At 43.7% G+C, this 18,861-nt stretch overlaps 1 protein-coding gene across 1 annotated transcript in view; it reads left to right on the plus strand.

Moving 5' to 3' along the window:
• Positions 1–18,861, plus strand: part of astn1 (astrotactin 1) — a 352,841-nt gene that overhangs the window by 158,452 nt on the left and 175,528 nt on the right. The window contains exons 13-15 of the mRNA XM_041949058.1: positions 436–602; positions 5,933–6,127; positions 15,851–15,978. Of these exons, the coding sequence (XP_041804992.1) occupies positions 436–602; positions 5,933–6,127; positions 15,851–15,978 (490 nt within the window). The remainder of the gene's footprint in view (positions 1–435; positions 603–5,932; positions 6,128–15,850; positions 15,979–18,861) is intronic.

Here is an 18,861-nt window from a genome sequence, read left to right on the forward strand (position 1 = left end):
ATCTCTTGGGGTGCCCAAACTTTTGCATGCCACTGTAACTATTTCAGTAAACATATGCAGCTTTTGGGTTGCAGACAATTTGTTTTTCACTTCTTGTGCCCTTTCTTTCACCAGTGATAATACACTGCACCATTGCTCCTTCTGTTGCAGCTTCCTGCTGTTATTTAGGCTGATAATATTAGAATTATACATGAAAAACCATGTTTTACAGACTAGGCTCAGTGCTCACACAGGCTGCAGTAATGGGAACAGAAATCTGACTGTTTACATTCTGTGGCACAGATGTTATCGGGTCTGTTTACCTGTCCCATCTGGGATTAGTGTTAATGTGGCAGCTTCTCACTGTTTAGGCAGCTTTAAGAATGTCTCCCTAAATTAAGAAGAAATCTGTAATTGCTAACATCAGTCATTTAAAAGCACTTGTTCCTCCCACAGTGCCCTCCAGGGTTGAGTCCTATGAAGGATGGGACCGGGTGCTACGACCACCACATCGGCATCGACTGCTCTGACGGTTTCAATGGAGGATGCGAGCAGCTGTGTCTCCAGCAGCTGGCCCCTCTGGAGGATGACCCGACACTCTACAACATCCAGATGTTCTGTGGGTAAGAAAGAAGAGATTCACTGGTTTACATCTTTAATCACTTCTACTATTATATTATTTATTAACTGTTACATTGAGTCCGATCATTAATGTTTGTGATGCTTGTGTGGTAAAGCAAACAAATCTGGATTAAGTACTGGAGCTTTAAAATAAAGACTGCGGACTGCAGAACACTTTAACGCCATTTGAACCAGTATTTTTTGGAGTCGGAGTTAAAAGATATCATAGCACCAAAGGAACGAGGCCTTTTCAATGGCACCTCCAGCCAGCATCATGAGTAAACCTTCAGGAATTATCCATTAAAGACACATTTTGCCAGCATGGTGCTTATTCACTCCCCGCTCACGTCCACCAGTGTCATTCAGTACAAAATCCATATACAGCGGAAGTAGATTTTCTAACAAAAATAAAAAAGTGTCACACTGCTTTGAACAAAGCAAGCAGACCATTAGAAAGCACCCTTAGGTGAGCTGGTGGAGAAAGGGAGAAATTTTGTGGTTGTTGGTCCTCTTGGTTGTAGCTGACAGGCATGGAGGTGTTGGATATGTTTCTCAGAGGGGGCTACAGCAAACTCTGAGATAATTAGAAAACATCAATTAATTAGAAAAGTACAACTTGTGAGAATGTTTCCCTATTTTTATATAGGTATATATGTGCAGTACTCTAGTACTTTCCTGTTTTTTTTTAATCTGTTAGTAATCAATATGTAATGGCATATAACTGATCATCCTGTCACAGATCCCAGTCAGCTGTAGCTGGCGTACATAATGTAAATGTAATTAATTGCTGCTATCCTCTCTCTCTCCACTGTCTATTCTGTGTAGTTGCTGTGGTTGATTTGACAAACAGTATGTTGGTGTTCACACTCACGTTTGTCTGCTGTGGTGTTAAATCAGTGCAAAATACATCGCCAATCAGTAACTAATATAGATGATCCTCAAATTAAAGCAAAAACCATGAATGTCACCCACCATTTAGTTATGAGCTCATTATAAGGGCTGATTTTCTCCCTGCACCCCAACTCTGACTGCTTTCCACCATCCCTGCTGACAGGTACGGTAACTCAGAGGAAGCTTTTTGGAAGGTGGTTGGGTGTGGATGGCTACCTTTATTTCTTCATACCAGGCCTCTTCTTCATGGAGAACTTGACAGTGAGTCACTCACTCTGCAATGTGGGCAACAAAGTTGTCCCAAGATGAGAGGAGGTGGAGGAGAATGAGATCATGATGGAGGATGTTGTAGACTAGGGTTGGTTGTAAACTACAGCTGCCAGTTGTTTGATAGTGCACTATCAACTTCATTTTCTGTAACAGATATTTCCTAATTAAAGCTGATGGCCGATAAATGAATGATCTTTGTACGTGGCCTAAATACGTTCCCCCTGGTTTTTGTATAAACTCCACAAACAAGAACTGTCTGAAATTCTCAGATGATATCGTTTATGCATAAATATCAGAAAAATGCTGCAAGAGGTGCTTTTTCTTCATGTTGTTGCTCTGGCAGGACAGTTCTGCAAAGTTCAGATTCTGACTACATACAATTTATTTTCAACTCTCCATACATGGAAGACAAGAAGTGGACAATGCAGTTCACCTCCTGCTTCTTTAAGTTCCTCACACATCTCCAAAGCTGAAGAATATCCATGTTTTCTTCAGACACCATTGCTGCTCGAGTGTCAAAGACAAACCGATCTGACACATGAACTGGATGTTTATGTGGTTCAGTCTTAAAACACTCGCCTGGCTTCGGCTGTGTCACAAGCTTTGGCGGAACATAACATTAACTTTACTACTTTGCCCGACCTCCTCAGGATTCATGTGAAAGTTCTGTGTGCTGACTTATTTTGCTAGGATGTCAGAATCTGCCAAAAAATGTTCAGACTATGATGTCTTGCATTTTAAGCAGGTGAAATACATAATTCAGCAAGAATCAAGCTACAAGTGGTTTAAAATCAAATTCTCTATTGTGTGGCCAGGAAATGTTTAGAAAGAGTCTGCAGCATTAGCATTTTATGGAGATAGAATCAAATCCATGATCTCTTGGCGCAGATTTTAGTCAAACATTTTGCCAGTGCTGCTGCTGCAGCAGCCAATGCCAGCACAACACCACACGGTTTGGTGATTTGCAGGTAAACTTCCAAAGTAAAGGCTGGACTTGTCTGGCTCACATGCATACATTGTGATGTCTATATTCCTCTTCTAGCAGCTTCTACACACCACCTCTGGCCAGGTTAAGGCGTGAACAAAGTGAAACCTTTGCATACATTTACCATTGTACAGCATAATGAGAGATGAGTCAAGTTGGATGCCGCCGCAGTAATGGCAGCTTGTTTATTTCCACCCACTTTCCTGGATATAACATTCCCCTAATTTCCGCATCCTTCATGGATTACAGGGTTTGAAACGGTGCATTTGTCATTGAGATTCAGTGGTGTTCAATGTAAATAAAAATGTAAAAGAACACATAAAGGTAAGGATGTGTAACTATATAATACACTGCAATATGAAAAAAAATAGATGGTACCTTTCCGCAGCAGACACTTGGACTTGTCGAAGCAGGAAAAGCACAGGTCTTACTTACAACATTAATGACGGCTCAGTTGTATTCAAGTGTCGCAGTAAACTGTGACAGTGAGCCAGCATGCACAATGTTAAGACCCTGAAACTGAAGAAGCTTAAGAGGATTCTGACAGGTTTTTTTTTTTTACTTTTTTATCTACACCTCTGCTTTTTCTGTTGCGACATGTCAAAATGTCTTGAAAGCAGACCCTGTTCTACAGTTAAAAGGTTATGTTAGATTGAGGTTAGTTTATGGAGACCTGCCTCACAGATGCTTTCATTTATTAGACTGAGTGACTGGCATCTTCCTCACGCTCCTGTTTGTTATGTTGCACCTCTGATCAGCCAGAATCTAACTGGCCTAACAGTGGTGGAATCACCATCATGTAGGGATATGTACTGTATGGATGTGGAAATCTGAAATGGTTTGACAAGAGATGTGAAAAAAATGCGCAAATGATTTCTGATCTTGACTGAAAACATCACCAGATCCTGTAAACAGCAGTTTTCTAGCTGAACACAGCAAGCTTTTGTTTCTCGCTGTTGTCTTTGCATCAAACATCATGTTTCGTTTCATTCTCAGCTACGGCGTCTTGTTGTTGACACTTTCCATAGTGCAGATGTGTCTAATCCTCTACTGGTCCCACTAGAGACTGGCATTAGCTTTGCGACATTTGGCATCCAGGAGAGAGCGTCTCTCAGTGTAAATCCCAGGCAGATTATCTTTCCCTCTTTAACGCCCCATCCCCATTTTTCTCCCTCTACTTCGCCTGCCTTTGATTCATTTCACAGAGTATATTCTGCACAGGGATGTCAAAACATCATCAATATGAAAGAGTCTTGAGAGGACTCTGTGTTTGGATTCCAGCTCCTTTTTTTTGAGATGGGGGATTTTGTGCCAGTTGAGTAGAATTTACTTTACTGATTCTACAGAGTTGTGAGGTTTGGGTTGTTCATACTTTGAACCCAGTGAAAATGTAGTAAACAATATCTCCAAGTCAATCACATGGTTTAAATCAGTATTCCTGACTGCGGACAGTCTGCTTGGAAATGTGTTTGCAGCACTTGCAGTGCTTGCATAGCGTGTGTGACAGTATGATGTCAGTGTCCATGTTCATCACATAAGGAATGTAATTAATGATTAGTGTTAGGATTGAACAATAACAGGAAGTTTCCTCATCAATATTGAGATGAGAGAAATATTTTCTCAGTCCTGTCCTGTATTAGCATCTACATGCTAATAAAGACGATAACTTTGAATCAAACATGATGTGTCCTTTACACAAATTGGATCAAATCAGACTGATGACCTCTCGAGCTCTTGTTTCCTGCTCTGCACAGTTGCTCTAAGCTAACGTGAACTGCCTGTTGGCAGAGGAGCAGCTTTAGTCCTACATCTGTGTCTATTAATGATGCGTTCAGGCACAGCATTGAGTGTAGGTCAGCCACCATGAAAAAACAAGAAATGGACTTGAAGCAAAAAAACAGGAGTTGAGAGGGTCAGATTCAGAACTGTTCTGGTTTTAGGCATTGAGGTACGATATAATGTGTTTACAATTTAAACAGAGACTCATGAAACTGTTCATCAACCGTAATTTATGTGTTTTATGTCGAAAAAGACCGGCTGCTCTGTTGGTGTTTTTGAACAGGAGGACACAGCCCACTCCTTCCATACTCAAACATCAAAAAGGCTGCAGATGGGTTACAGGTTACAGAACTATCGCCGGCTGATTGTACATAATGCACATGCATAATATATAATAATGGTACATAATGGTACAATAGTACATAATAGTAAAATAGTAGATAATCCTGGAAAACAGATGCATGCTGGAGAGAGAGCATATTAACCAGACAACAGCAAAAAGTTTCTTTGTCTCTCTCAACTAACAGAATAATGTTAGTTAGCGACTAGCCGATGAAATCAGTAGCCACCAGTTTGAACTATCACTATCACACATCTCTTGTGATTCAGTTGTGATTATGATGTAAAACTGGTGCTACTTCTGGTACCATTTCTGCAGTTAAGAAGACGGTCTGTGGGCCCTCTCAGGCTTCACAATGTATAGTATTTTTTTTGGGTTGTGGTCTTTATCTTGTGGTAAAACGAGTTGAAACTGCATCAGTGTTATCGATCAGATAATACCAGCTGCGCTTTCTTTCGCTCTTCCATAGTTAAAGAGTGTATAAAAACATGTTCAGAATCTTTACTTAAAGGAAAACTAATAGTGTCTCTCAATAATTTTCATTTTACTCCAAAGCAGTAATGCAGTCTAAAATCACACACAAGGTGCCAAGCTAAAATTCATTTCAGAGTCTGAGCACTCTCGCTGCAGTCAACCAGTCGAAGCAGGAGCCGAGCCCAAATAAAATTTAGCCGTGCACATCAGAGACAGCATCTTATTGATCCTTTTATCTGCTATGTGATCCTCCGTAATCATTTTAAACTCGCCGAGAGAGAGCAGCTTCCTGTCGTATGGCTCACTGTTTAAATGACAGCTTAACGGTTTGAAAATTGGCAGACTAACCAGCACCCGTTATTTCACAAAATTATAAACATAATTAACTTTAACCTTAAAGTGCTCGTGTGCTCCTTGCATACAAATTATTTCCTCGCTCTGCTACAGAAAAAGCAGGAAGAACCAAGCGAATTAACAGACAATAAAGGGATAAAAAGTGATTCCGTAAACTGATATCACAGCTCTCAGAAAGAAAGGATGGACATAAGGAAATATATGAATCAATGAAATGACTTCAACCCGTGTAATTTTAGGTGCATCGAGGACTACAAGCGTGGTCCAGATGGGAGGTCGTGCCTGCCGCTGTCTGAGGCCTGCACCGAGGGAATAGACTGCGCGGAAGCAGCGGACATCCCCGCCAACCAGACCGTGTTCGGAGACCTTTTCTACGGATACAACAACCACACCAAAGAGAGCACCTCGGGACAGATCCTCAAGGCCACGTTCAGGTAAACACACAAGCTGCTTGTGAAGTGGAGCATGCGGGACATTGTTGTGCCATTTGTATCTCAGCGGGGGGGGGGGCAGTTTGGCAGGGTTCAGGCTTTTGGCTCCCACTGTGGCGATATCCATGATGGAACTGTTTCGATCATCGTCCTCCGCTCGAGCGCTTTGGGTGAAACAGTCTGAAGTGCCAGATGCTATCTTGAATTACATTCATCAGTGTGGATGTGGATTAAGATTTACAGTTGTGAGTGTGTTAACATGTACCTGGATAAAGGAGAAACACGTAATTTCATTGTGTAAATGCACACAGAACACATCAAACCACTGCTGGACTGGTGATCTGGCTCAATGGTGACCAGACCTGAGCCAAATACAAATGCAACCTGTACAGAAGACAGGCCTCCTTCACCTTAGACATCTTCTAACATCATCTGTTAGACTATAAACTTAAAGTGGGGTTGTTGTGACTGTACATTGTGCACGTTGGAGGCTGTTCAATTCTAATTTGTGGAGTAACGGTTAGCACCATCAAACCTGTAGCGATTACTGACACCACCACCTCCTACAGTAGCAAAGAAGCTCCTTGTGTCATAATCAGATGTCATGATCCAGATATCATATGGATATGAAGATTGCATGTTAATACCGGGTGTAAATGGTACAGTGTAAAGGTCTTCAGGTCTGATCCTTTAAACCAGTGTCAGAAAGGGCCAGCGCAAATGTGTCAGCACTGTCAAAACGATGTCGGATTGAATACCAGAAACTCTGATCCCGCGATTATCTCTGAAATCTAGTACCTTTTCCTTGGAAAAGTATCCAGCAGAGTGCAAAATCTGTCAAAGAAACCTGCATGGCAGACATCCATCCCCAAAACACAGTGCAGATGTGCAGTCAACAGGTGGAGCATCGCGTTCATAAGGGCACCCTGACGTTACATCTAAACCTCCTGCAACAATGCTCCCGTGCCTCCGACCACAAAACAACACTCAGAAAGTGTGTGTGACACACAGTTATACCCTCAGCTGAGCACGATAGAGATAGCCATACGGTCCAATAAAACCATCCAGACATTTTTAGTGGTAAGAAGATAAGCTGAAGAACAGAGGATCAAATGAAGCTGTAGTGTTCACGCCGTTTTTTTTTAACTTCTCAGGGGAATTCTTGTTCTACTTTCAACTGAAGCCAAATAATCTTACAGCCACGAAAGAATGACATAAAAAATGAATAAACTCTGTTTTATGATGACTAGCAGCTCTGTGTTTGAAACTCAGACTTGAATGCCACGGCTTTCCTGATGAAGCAAGTGATATGTTCCCACATGTGGTGCATTTGTAGAGTAAAAGCTCTAAAACCCTCATGAAACATTCAGCCCTACTTATTATACAGAGCCACACCGAATGGTCCAATAATGGTAATGTTATGTATTGTATGTGTGTATGTATATGTATGTATGTATGTATACTGAGCCTATGAAATAAGAAGAGTAAGAAAAGTACATGTTGTTTATTCATCCTGTGCTTATTGAAAGCAAATGCACGAGCACTAAGGCATTCAGTCAGATGTTTTCACTGCGACGCATGCTGCCTCATATTTAATTTACTTTCAGACAGTTGCAGTGCACTGAATATTGTCCAAACCCCTAAACAACACTGCTGGTTATTGTTGATGGTGGTGTTATTGTGCAAAGCGCTCACTCAGGTTGCTACATGTCTTCAATCACTCAGCGGTACAATAGAGACATAAATAACCAGGAGGTAGATGCGTCTCCGCCGGTTGTAAAAGCATATCCGATTGAATCTGTATATTTAAAGGTTATTTCATCATGGGGCAAAGAGTTTCAGGTAGGTTTTATGTCAGTTTCCCCCCAATAAAAGAAGATCAGCGTGATCGTAAAGCCGACCACTGTCAGGGATTGTCCTCTATAAAACACATTTCCTCTAATCTCAGGCAAATACTCTGAGGAGGAGAAATACTAAAAAAAAAAAACGCCCATCACCACTTTGGAGAGGCTTATGGATATTAGGCCGCACAGGTCCAAAGAGATGCCGCCTTCCTTTCATGATTTGCACAGGGTTTGATGTGGATAGTAGAGTACTTTGAAGGTGGTTAATTATCACTGTCCACACGCTGCAATCATTTCCACTGAACTCAGGAAGCCAGAAGGTCAGCCGAGTCGTCTGCGGCCCAGGATTTAATTTGGACCGTGCATGGATTCCATTGCCCGGAGGCAGCTCACCCACTTAGGGATCCACCAGTGGAGTCGTGGGGAGGGAGGGGCGGGCAAAGCGGGAAAGTTAATATCATTAAGAATCTTATCCTCAAATTCTCTGATCTCATTTGAAAGTGCTCGTGAATGGAGAGCGGGGTGGGAGGCAGACTGTGAGGAGAGCACCGAATGCTTCCTGTGCAGATGAGGTGGTGGAGGAGGAAGGGAGACTCTTTTGGGAGGCATGGTTAATGCAAGACGTAATTACAAGAGATGGCAGCAAATGAATTAAAGCTGACCAGGAGTCAATTTCAGCAGTGTGCTGAAATTGAACCTAATTGGACCAGATGAACATTTGAATGTAAACTGAACAAAAGAGGAGCATCGCAGTTGAATGTAGAAGATCCCATCATCGGTCTGAGGTCAGCGGAGCGCTCCATCTATAGATGGAGCTATTTTAAATGTAAAAATGCGAATAAAACAGCTTGTTACATGTGAAAGACAGCCTCTGGCAATACTTGTCTGGTGCGTGGTGGTAAATCTGTCCCCAAGGAAACTAAATGTCAGATTTAATGTTGCGCAGCAAGAATGACTGTGCTGCTGGTCAGTATCAAATGGATGCTTAGACAGCTCAATGTAGAGTGAGGTTCATATTGCAGTGCTGTATTTCAAATATCCTGGAGTAGAAAAAAAGCCTTTTATCAGATCAGACTCCAATATGTTGCAGTGACATAGAAAATGTTTCATATTCAGTGAGGTTGCCGTTAAAGGAACAGTCGTCTTAATTTACTAGCCAACCTAAGGTCAGGGTCTAACGACTTTGAGTAGAAATGTATCTGACACTTTGTGATAACTGTTGATGCCTCCTCCGTTTTAAAGCTTGTTTTTCCACAACTTCTACTAATTGCTGGAAGGCCTGATTCTGAACTATTAGGCCGGCAAGAAGAGGAAGAAGAGGAAACTTCCTAACAAGCAGATGAGTAAGAAAGTGTAGCTGTGGCATTCAGACTCCCATAATTGATGCGATGCAATCAGCTAGATGGTGCTAGTTGAGGTGACTCATTACTCCCGGTCGGTCGTGACTGCAAAACACTCCCGTTCATTGAGTGGCGTTCCGCAGCGATTTGTCTCCTCCTGCACTGACGGTCTTCGGTGAGTCCAGATGCCATCTTGTGGACAGCCCGCTGACCAATCGGCAGCCAGGCTGCTCACAGAACTCATCGTCTGTGTCGGTAATGTTTGTCATTTCAACCAGTGGAAGCGACTGTCGGTACTGACTGATGAATAGAAGCCTCTTGCTCTTTGATAATAAAAACAGTTTGATAAGAGATTAACCATAATCATGGGGAATGTAGGATCCTGCCTTTTTTGGAGCTTGACTCACACGAGGGACGAAAAATAACGACATCCGGGCTCCTGCTTCATCGACTTTGACCATTTTTTCTGTTTCTTGCGAGAGCCGTCAACTGAATGGTCGGCGCACTCTTCAGATATTAAAAAACAGCAGGAGGGAAGAGTGCTATTTCCGCTCTCAATGCGATGCTGTACAGCTGATTTATTGGCTGAAAAGTAATTCTTCTTTTGGGAAGGCTCTGAAAAGGCTGTCCTGAACACTAGGCTCAGTGGCTGAATCTCTTTATCACTCCCACGCCCTCCGCTCCCACTAGACAGCAGCACCGAGGGCCGAGAAGTGAGCAGTTAACTGACGCTGCGCTAAATGACCTCCAGTCAGAGAACTTTACAAAAACACTGTTATTTCTCACAGCAGCTTGCAGAGTCGCCATGTGCAGCCTTCAGCGGTCGCTGACTTAGTCAGTGGTAAAATATGCAAGTGATACAGCGCTGTGGCCCGTGTCCTACCACATTCTTATTAGATGTGTTTGCCCTTGAGAGAGAGACAGAGGGAGGGGCAGCAGAGAAACCTTTACGTGATGTTCACTGGCACTTCGACAAAAGCCTTGTACCCCACTGCTCTGGAGTGGCACAAAGCATCTGTCTCGATCACTCAGCGACGAGTCAGATTTGAATATTGTGTAACCATCAGTGGAGAGTTGCTGCTTCCCCCCCCCCCCCCCCTAAACAAATAGCATTCTGAATCTTAGTTTCCTCCAGCTGCAGTAGCACCATTATCTACTATTTGTTTCTTCCTCTCTCACACACACACTTCTTCATTTCTTCTTTTATTCTCTCCCCCTGCCACCGCACGCAGAGTCCCCTCCACTCTTCTTCCGCAGAAAAAAAGCGAAAAAAATAAATTACAAGCAGTCCCTCCAAGCCAAAGTTTTGACTGCTAATGTTTTATTTATTGGGGGAAAAAAATGATGTTTTTTTCTGTTTAGATTGTCTGGAGCAGCAACAGAAAGAGGGAGAATAAAAGGGAAAAGCAGCAAGTGGTGTGAGCGGGTGCCCACCGGCAAAACACACACACACACACACACACACGCACAGGCACACACACACACACACACACACGAAAAAATAGGCAGGGCGCTCAGGTAAGCGCACAAATGAATGCTCACACACTTTTACACAGACACACATGGCCGCAGTAGGTGTGCGGACTCCCCGTCTGCTGGACAGCGAGGCCCTTTCAGTTACATTTGGCGAGAGCGTTCTCACACACACACACACACACACACGCACTCTGACACAGAGCCGGTTTGATTCTCTCCACCCAGCGTGGCTCCCTCATGGTTCATCTGTCAAGCTCAGCAGCCTTGAAATGCTTCTCGTGTTTTTGGGAAAGGGAAGTTCACCCCGCCCTCCCTGTGCAGGAAGCTTCCTCTGCTGCTTCACGGGCAGGCTCGTTGTCACTGGCCGCAGGCCGGCGGAGCACGAGGTGATTTTGGTTACAAAGCGACGTGAGATATGAGCGTCCGCGCTCAGGAAGGAGGTCCTATCACCGTGACATCTCGGGAGCACCGGGCGCGATATGATCTGGTTTCATATTACAGAGCTCGGTGACAGGGTCTCTATCTTCCTGTCTCTGTGGGAGCCTGTGGACTCCAGTAATGAGATGTTAAAAAGCTAACCTCCTCTCATTACTCCGAACACTGTCCTCCCTCTCCTCCCCTCTCAGACGACAAGCACAGAGCAGGTTTTAATGAATATTTTAGTGCCCTTTGTTCTCATTCTGGTGGCTTCTTGGGATCAGTGATTAAGACCATGCTCCCTCCTGACAACCCCCCACCCCCCACCCCCCAGCACACACACACACACACACACAAACTACTTTGTGCATGCATCTCTCTTTTTATCTCCCTCTTGCTTTTTTGGCTCACCTCAGCTTACTGTACCACACCCCCGAATTCCCCCCTCAAGAGGAATACGATCATTGAGTCAGTTAATTAAAATATGAAATGTGTCGGAGAGGGTGGGGTGGGAGTGGATAGTTGGCAGCTCTGATTGGTTCTAATTGAAAGCCGTGAGCTTATACAGGAACATTGTCAGGGGGAGCATCGCGAGGAAAACAGAGAAAAAAGTGAAAGTGTTGCTGTCGTTAATCAGCAGCGTCCGCCGATTTTGTGTTTCAGTAATCTATCAAACAGGTGGCTGCTTCACCACAGCTACTAGATGAAAAAATGTCTTAAGCGCTGTAAGTTTTGGCAGTTTAACGTCTAGGAAAATATACTAAGTCATCCTTACAGTGCCAGATGGCTGTTGTGATGTTTACATCGAGCAATATTCACAAGGAAAAATGTCAGACATGAATGCAGCAATCAGCACCCAGCCCATATTCTACATTGCATGCATCTAACAGAGGTGGAAAAAAAACACTGCAGTCTCCAGCAAAACAGCAAAAACACTTGCTCATTATCCAATTTGTGTGCTTTGCTCAACTAACAGCTAAACGTATGCACAATTGCTTTCAGCGGAAACTGACTGTTTGACTCCAGTGTCGATAAAATCCCATTCACAGACACAGTGATCTGGTAAGGGGCAAATAAACGGTGTTTCAGTGCAGGTTCTTTGCATTATTCTTAATGATTCCACTACAGAGGCTTACGATGCGTGAGGAAGTGACATCCTAAATCCGTGGCTTACCACCCACCCACATCAAGCTTGCTTTCCCAGCACCAGCAGCTAACTCCACGTTGTTGTTATGAGCCAGATTTCCTTCTAATTACCGCTGCACCCCTGGCCACGCCGTGACCACGCAAAGTGTCATTTGAATGGTGGTGTATGACGCAGTTCCTCCTCCAGCCACTGGCTTCTGTTGTTCTCAAGCTGCGACTTTCCCAAAGGCAACAGTTTATAATTTGTAAATATTTGTGTATGCTTTTTTCACAGCTCAGGCCCACAACACTGCATGAATCAAATGGTATATTATGCGTGGTGTATATTAACAGGAAAGCTGTCACCAGTGTGAACCATGAGGAATTTTCATACCATAATGTAATGGCTGCTGGTGTGTGTGTGCAAGGCTTTTATCATAGATCTTTATTTGTCTTAAAAGGGCCCACAACTGAGACGAACATCCATTTCAGGTAATTGAGATGCTCTAGATCTCATTTGCTTAATTTAATATCTGGTGTCAGGTGTGGTCACCGGTGAGGAACATTCTCAGCATGCAGGAAGGGGTCATTTGAAATTTGAGAGTGAAATAAAACGCAGCACATGACTCATTCATCCACAGATGACTGACATTGTGTTTTTTGCTCGGTGCACTTTGGTCCAGAACCTCACAGACCAGCCAAACTGGTAACCTGAGCCTGCTGGGCGCAGTTTACTGCTCGTACGTTACGGGATAATTCTAGCTCGCTACCAACTGGGTCTTGGTTCATAAGCCCTCCTCAATCAACAACAAGAGCCAGTCGATCTGTGAACGTTGTGACATTATGGGCTGCTGATCAGACAGGTTCAAAGAAAAGAAAACAGAACGGTTAAAATAAGTCATGAAATAAACAAGCTGTGAACTGTTGCAAACTGTTGCATCGCAGCTTACAGACTGACTCTGTGTGCAGTCAGGAAGCGTTGCCAACATTTTGGGTGCACTCACTTTGGTTTTACCTCTGAAGTGGTTTAGAAAATCTTGGATGCTTGGGTTGTTTGCAGCCTGCGTGATCATGGTTGTTACTCCTGTTTATCTTCATTGTAGCAATGCTGGTGTGCCTACAGATCATGCCATTTGTTTTTATAAGTGGCCGGAAACATAGAGGTTTTTAGGTCATTTGGCAAATTGAATATTTTTCTGAAGGTTTATTGGTTGTTTCCAATCGCAGGAGACAGTGACAAACTTCTGATGAGTACCCCGTGTGCTGGTTACTCAGCATCAAGACTGCTAAATTTAACATCTAGCTGGTGAACGTAATCGAGCATCTGGCTTGTAAAGAGCTAAATATTTTTCTCTGAGCTGGGTGGAGACCAAAGCAGAGCTGAAAGTAGAGGTGGAAAAACTACTAAATGTCTGCTAGTTGTGTAAACAGGGAATTTATTGCTACCATGTTAGTGGTAGTCAACTTTAGAATAATGTGTGATTTATGAAGAAAGTGATAACAGTATTTAATGAAAGAATACCTTCTGGTTGTCTCATGCAGCTGCTAGTATACATGGAAGCCTTGTATATTTCAAAAATGTCAGTCTGGAGGCAAAAAATCAGAGGACTGTGGATCTTTACACGAGTAAAATGAAGATGTATTCTCATCAACTTTGGTCCCAGGACACCTGAATGGCTTTAAGCTACTGATTTATTGGAGTCATTCTGTTGTGAAACCTTTTTGTGAACCTAACTGGCATTGAGACAAAGAATGATGGAGTGGACCAAACAAGTGAGTTCAACCAAGAGTCACTCGCGGCAACAGACAAATGAGGACATCAGCTCTCAGACTGAAGATGAGTCACGTTGCAGAAGAACAATCAACATAATGAAAAATGACGTGCTTTATGTGAGACTCTGTCTCGTCAATGCAGTGTACGGTCCTGCATAATTGCTACTATGTATTGATTTTCCACTAATGACGTGCCAGAAAGTATTGCTTTAGAATTTGCCACTTGTGAGAAGAGCACTTACTACTCTGTTCCTTCTGCCTTCATTCAACCTTTGGTTCATTCACCTTTGTCTATCACCACAGCATTGCGATCGATCATTTTGGAGCAAACATTAGCATACGCTGTAGTCATATGACAAAATGCTGCAGGCAGCTACATCAGTATCAGCAAGCAATGTCGTTCACATCTGCAAATATAAGAATGAGGTGTGAGTAGCAGTAATTATGCCAATAGCAGCGAAGTTTCCACTTCTTCCACATGTGTGGGATTTGTACACTCGAGCAATCCTCGGTCCAGGTTTGGATGAATTCAGTGTGTTTAATTATTTAGTGATATACACGGTTTTCAAGTTTTTCTCCAAATGGCTGCAATGTGTTACTGCACAGACTCTAACATTTTGCAGCTTGTTCCGCACATTCTTTTGTCCTTGGTGGTCTGAAACCCAGAGCCCAGGTGCATGAACCACTCTGCAGACTCATGCTTAAAAGAGAGAAATGTGCACATACACTCTGTTTCAGATTTGTAGCTTTTCAAAAGCACGATGCTGTTCTTATACATCTCAATCATTGTGAAATGGGGAGCACAGTTGGCCGCGGATGTGACCACTGACTGATTGTCTCTGTCATGTCGGTGAGGTTCTCCAGCAAGGCCGGAGCAGTCGGCCTTACACACAATCATTTGCATGGCAGGTTATTTATTCATATACAACCTGATTCCAGAAAAGTTGAGACACTGTGTAAAGCATAAATCAAACAGAAAGTGATAAGTTGCCAATCCTTTTTGACACATACTCAGTTGAAAACAGTACAAATTATATTTAATGTTTGACCTCATCAGCTTCATTGTTTTTTGTAAATATCTGCTCATTCTGAATGATGCAGCAACACATTTCAAACAAGTTGGGACAGGAGCAGCAAAAGACTGGGAAAGTTGTGGAACGCTCCAAAAACACCTGTTTGGAACGTTCCACAGGTAAACAGGTTGAGTGGTAACAGGTGATAGTTTCATGATTGGGTATGAAAGGGGAAAATTAGAGGCAGAAATGAAAACAGCATAAGCTTATAATGATATAAGGCTACGTTAGATTTGCTGAAGTGGTAGATGCCTATTTTTCATACGTGGCCTTTGGTCGGAACAAACAGAGGAAATCTCTTTTTAAGCCCCCCTGACTGCCCTGAATCGGTTGTGGAAAAGCATGAGTTTTTATAAGAGCTCCTCCTCGTGTGGTATGTGTTCAGCATGCATTCATGCAGAGCAGAATTTGGGGAGAAAAGGTTGTTTTGTCCCTGCTGTATTAACCTCAGTTTAAAAAAGGGCACTGAAAGAACTTGGATGGTTGTAGCATAGGCTGTCCAGTTTGACCTTTTAACCCCCCTGCCTCCTTTGCTTCCATCATTATTCTATCTGCTTCTGTCCCTTTATCAAGCCTGTTCGCCTCTGTGCTTCTTGTTTTTCCCATTTCCCTCTTGGATGACTGAACGCTTCTCTCTGTAACTGGAACCCCCCATGTTCTCGTCTCTCTTAACACCAGGCAGAAGAACTTTGCCCGAGGCATCGAGCAGCAGCTCCCAGATGGCATGGTGGTGGCATCGGTGCCAACGGAGGTTCAGTGCCACGAGGAGCTGTCGGACCCCGTGCCCGACCCAGAATACCTCACAGGTATGAAACCATATTTCATAGTTCACTCTGCTCGCTCACAGCTGTGTGAAAGTACTTTATCACGGGCCTGTCGGGGGGGGAAAAAAAAAACTTCTCAGGGTATCATAACCAATGTGGAGCGCTGAGTGAGGAGCACAAAGTCTGCATATACATGCTGACATTTTAGCTGTTATTTATCATGACAACCCAGTCCCATAATTCTCATTCATATTGACCCCAGTGTACACATCCTAATGCCTCCTTTGGGTGTCAAGAACTGAGACCTGGCCCAGCTGACTCGGGTCTTGCATCTCTGTATTGATGTGTGGAATACGCTGCTGTTGTTGTGTTGGAGTTCTCGCTCCATCAGCGAGCCATTTCAAACCCGTTTCAAAAGGAATCAACGCAATGTCAACTTGAATAGGAAATGTTAGGAATGAACAAATCCAGCAGGCGTTAAAATGTTCAAATGAATGTGAGTTTTTTTTCAACTTGAGAATGATTCATGATTTTTCAGGATCCTGTTTAGACACTCAGTACCCGGTAAGGAGCCACAGTGTTTTGATTCTGAAAACAGTGAAGTTCAAGACAGGACGAGTTTACGAAATCATCATTTAACCAAAAGCACAGTCTTTCCCAAACTTAACCAAAGTCGTTTGTTGCTGTTGCCTGACCACAGACAGGACTCAGGGTCCTGAAAGCCATCTCTTTATATGGCCATCAACCTCCCCAACTAGCTCCGCAGAACAGAATCCAAGATCATGTTTTCTTTCCGAACATATTTGGCTCGACGTAGTGCAAAATTAACCCATGCAGAACCAGTCTTGAGCCCAGCCGAGAGACATAGACCCAACTGGCCGACCTGATTACTATTAATGTTAATGTACGAGTTGTCAAAACTTTGTGTCTTAACTAATGAAAGGTTAGCAGCCTTCCCCCCTGTCTCTGTCCCTGTTCCCTGCCTGTCCGTGAAGCAGAAACCGCAGAAATAGTTTGTACAGTCCAGTTCTGTCACACGTGAGGACGCCTTGTTTCGTAGCAACATTATTAGAAATCGGGTTTCCATGCTGTAGCTGTATCGTTCTTTTCTGAGCTTTTAGTTTGCTTGTTTGCTGTACTGTCTCATCAGGCCTGTCAGAAGCGAAGAGTAATAAAAAAGGACAGCAGAGTAAAATTCATTCTCACGACTTAGACCGTGCTCAGATCTTTCACTCGCAGCCTTGGGGTGTTGTCCCGCATTGCAGAGTGTATGCTTTATTGCACTGCATTAGCACTGTACAGTGTTGTTAGATACAGAATCAAGACAACACATTTTCAGAAATCAAGCTGCCCGTCAGCCTTCAAGCGTCTGATGTGATGAACAGCCTATCAGAGCAGTTTACATGTCCCACACCTGTCGTTAACATCTGTATCTGTTCTACAATGAATGGCCTTTCCCTTTGCGTTGGCGTGAAAAATGGCGCACAGTGTAGCCTTTCAAACTCAAGACAACAACATCATTTTCATTATATAGCAGAGAAGTTTCTGGCTGCTGATTCTCACAGTGCGTCTCCCAGGCAGCTCACACTCCTCAGCCCACCATCCAACTCAATGACGGGCGTGAAGGGAGAACGGGTAGAACATTGGCAAAATCATTTTTTCATCTGGGAAGTGTGTGAGTGAGAGGAGGCTGGGGACGGGCAGGTTGGACCAACACTGTCGGCATTCATTAGTCAGTGGCATCAGAGGCCATCGCGCTGTTCTTTTCATTACCAGTGCAGCACATGGCATCGCGGTTTGGACAGCGCACAGCCTTCGTACTTGAAACAGCTGCCATTATCACAGAAGCGGCGAGAGAAAAAAAAAAAAAAAAAACAAGGAGGAAAAATCTTGGCTTGCTAAATATCAAGCGATTCCAGCGGAAGGCTAAAGATTTGTATCCATCCATCTGGATGCCTCATTATCCACTGAGTTTGACCTCACTTTGTTTTGCTTGGATTTACAGTTTTATGCCCTAAATGTTAGAAACCATGCAGAGCGCTCATAAGTGTGAGCGTTTGAGCGGTTGGATATGAAACAGCTTGACAGAAACCACTCCATTTTTCTCTCGCCGGCAGTTAGGATGTAGAACATGCAGGAATTTTATGAAGAGCAGACATCTGGAATGGAGGGGACATCCTCCCTTGCTCTGCCTGCGTGAGTAATAGCCTTTTTCTTCCTGTTTGGGGTGCGGTAGAGGGTACCACAATAGAGAGTGTAAAATTAATAATTATAATTCAGCACATTTCCTGGAAATGCCTCGCTCGGGCAGCCTGCTGGCCGAGCTTATTCCAGGCACCTGTGTAACTGCCTCTGAATTGCCTTGCAGTGGAGAAAGCAGCAGATTGCAGGATGTGTTTATTGCTTGTTGTTGATATAGCAGCGGAGATACAAGGCCAGTCAGGGCAGCAATTCAAAACCACATGAAACGAGGTTACGTCTGAGGTGATGGACAATCAAATGACGACGGAGCAGCATTGGTTCCAACCGCTGTTTATTGGAAACTTCAGAGGATATTAAAACCGCCTAATCTAAATGGATCTTGTGCTGTCACGTCCCTGAGCCCCTGTCCCCCCCGTCCCCCCTCTCTGTGCACAGCTCAAACCTTTTTATCCCTACATCGCCCCTGGGCTCGCGGTGCACATGGCCCAGAACAGAGACCGACACAGCAGCGCTTCTCCTCTCGTGCTTCTGTGTTGGGCCTCTGCTGCAGCAGCCGTGGGCTTTTATTGAAGACTAATATCGTGAACTGAGATATCATTTCAAAGCATGCAGCGGGGTGCCACAGAAGCACGCAGTGCGCTCAGGGCCACAGTGAACTGATGCCCGATGCTAGGAAGTGCATGGAAAGTACATTGTGGTGGTCCAAAGAAGAGCTGTGACAAT

This window comes from Chelmon rostratus, chromosome 12 (assembly GCF_017976325.1).
Source record: "Chelmon rostratus isolate fCheRos1 chromosome 12, fCheRos1.pri, whole genome shotgun sequence".
NCBI lineage: Eukaryota > Metazoa > Chordata > Actinopteri > Chaetodontiformes > Chaetodontidae > Chelmon > Chelmon rostratus.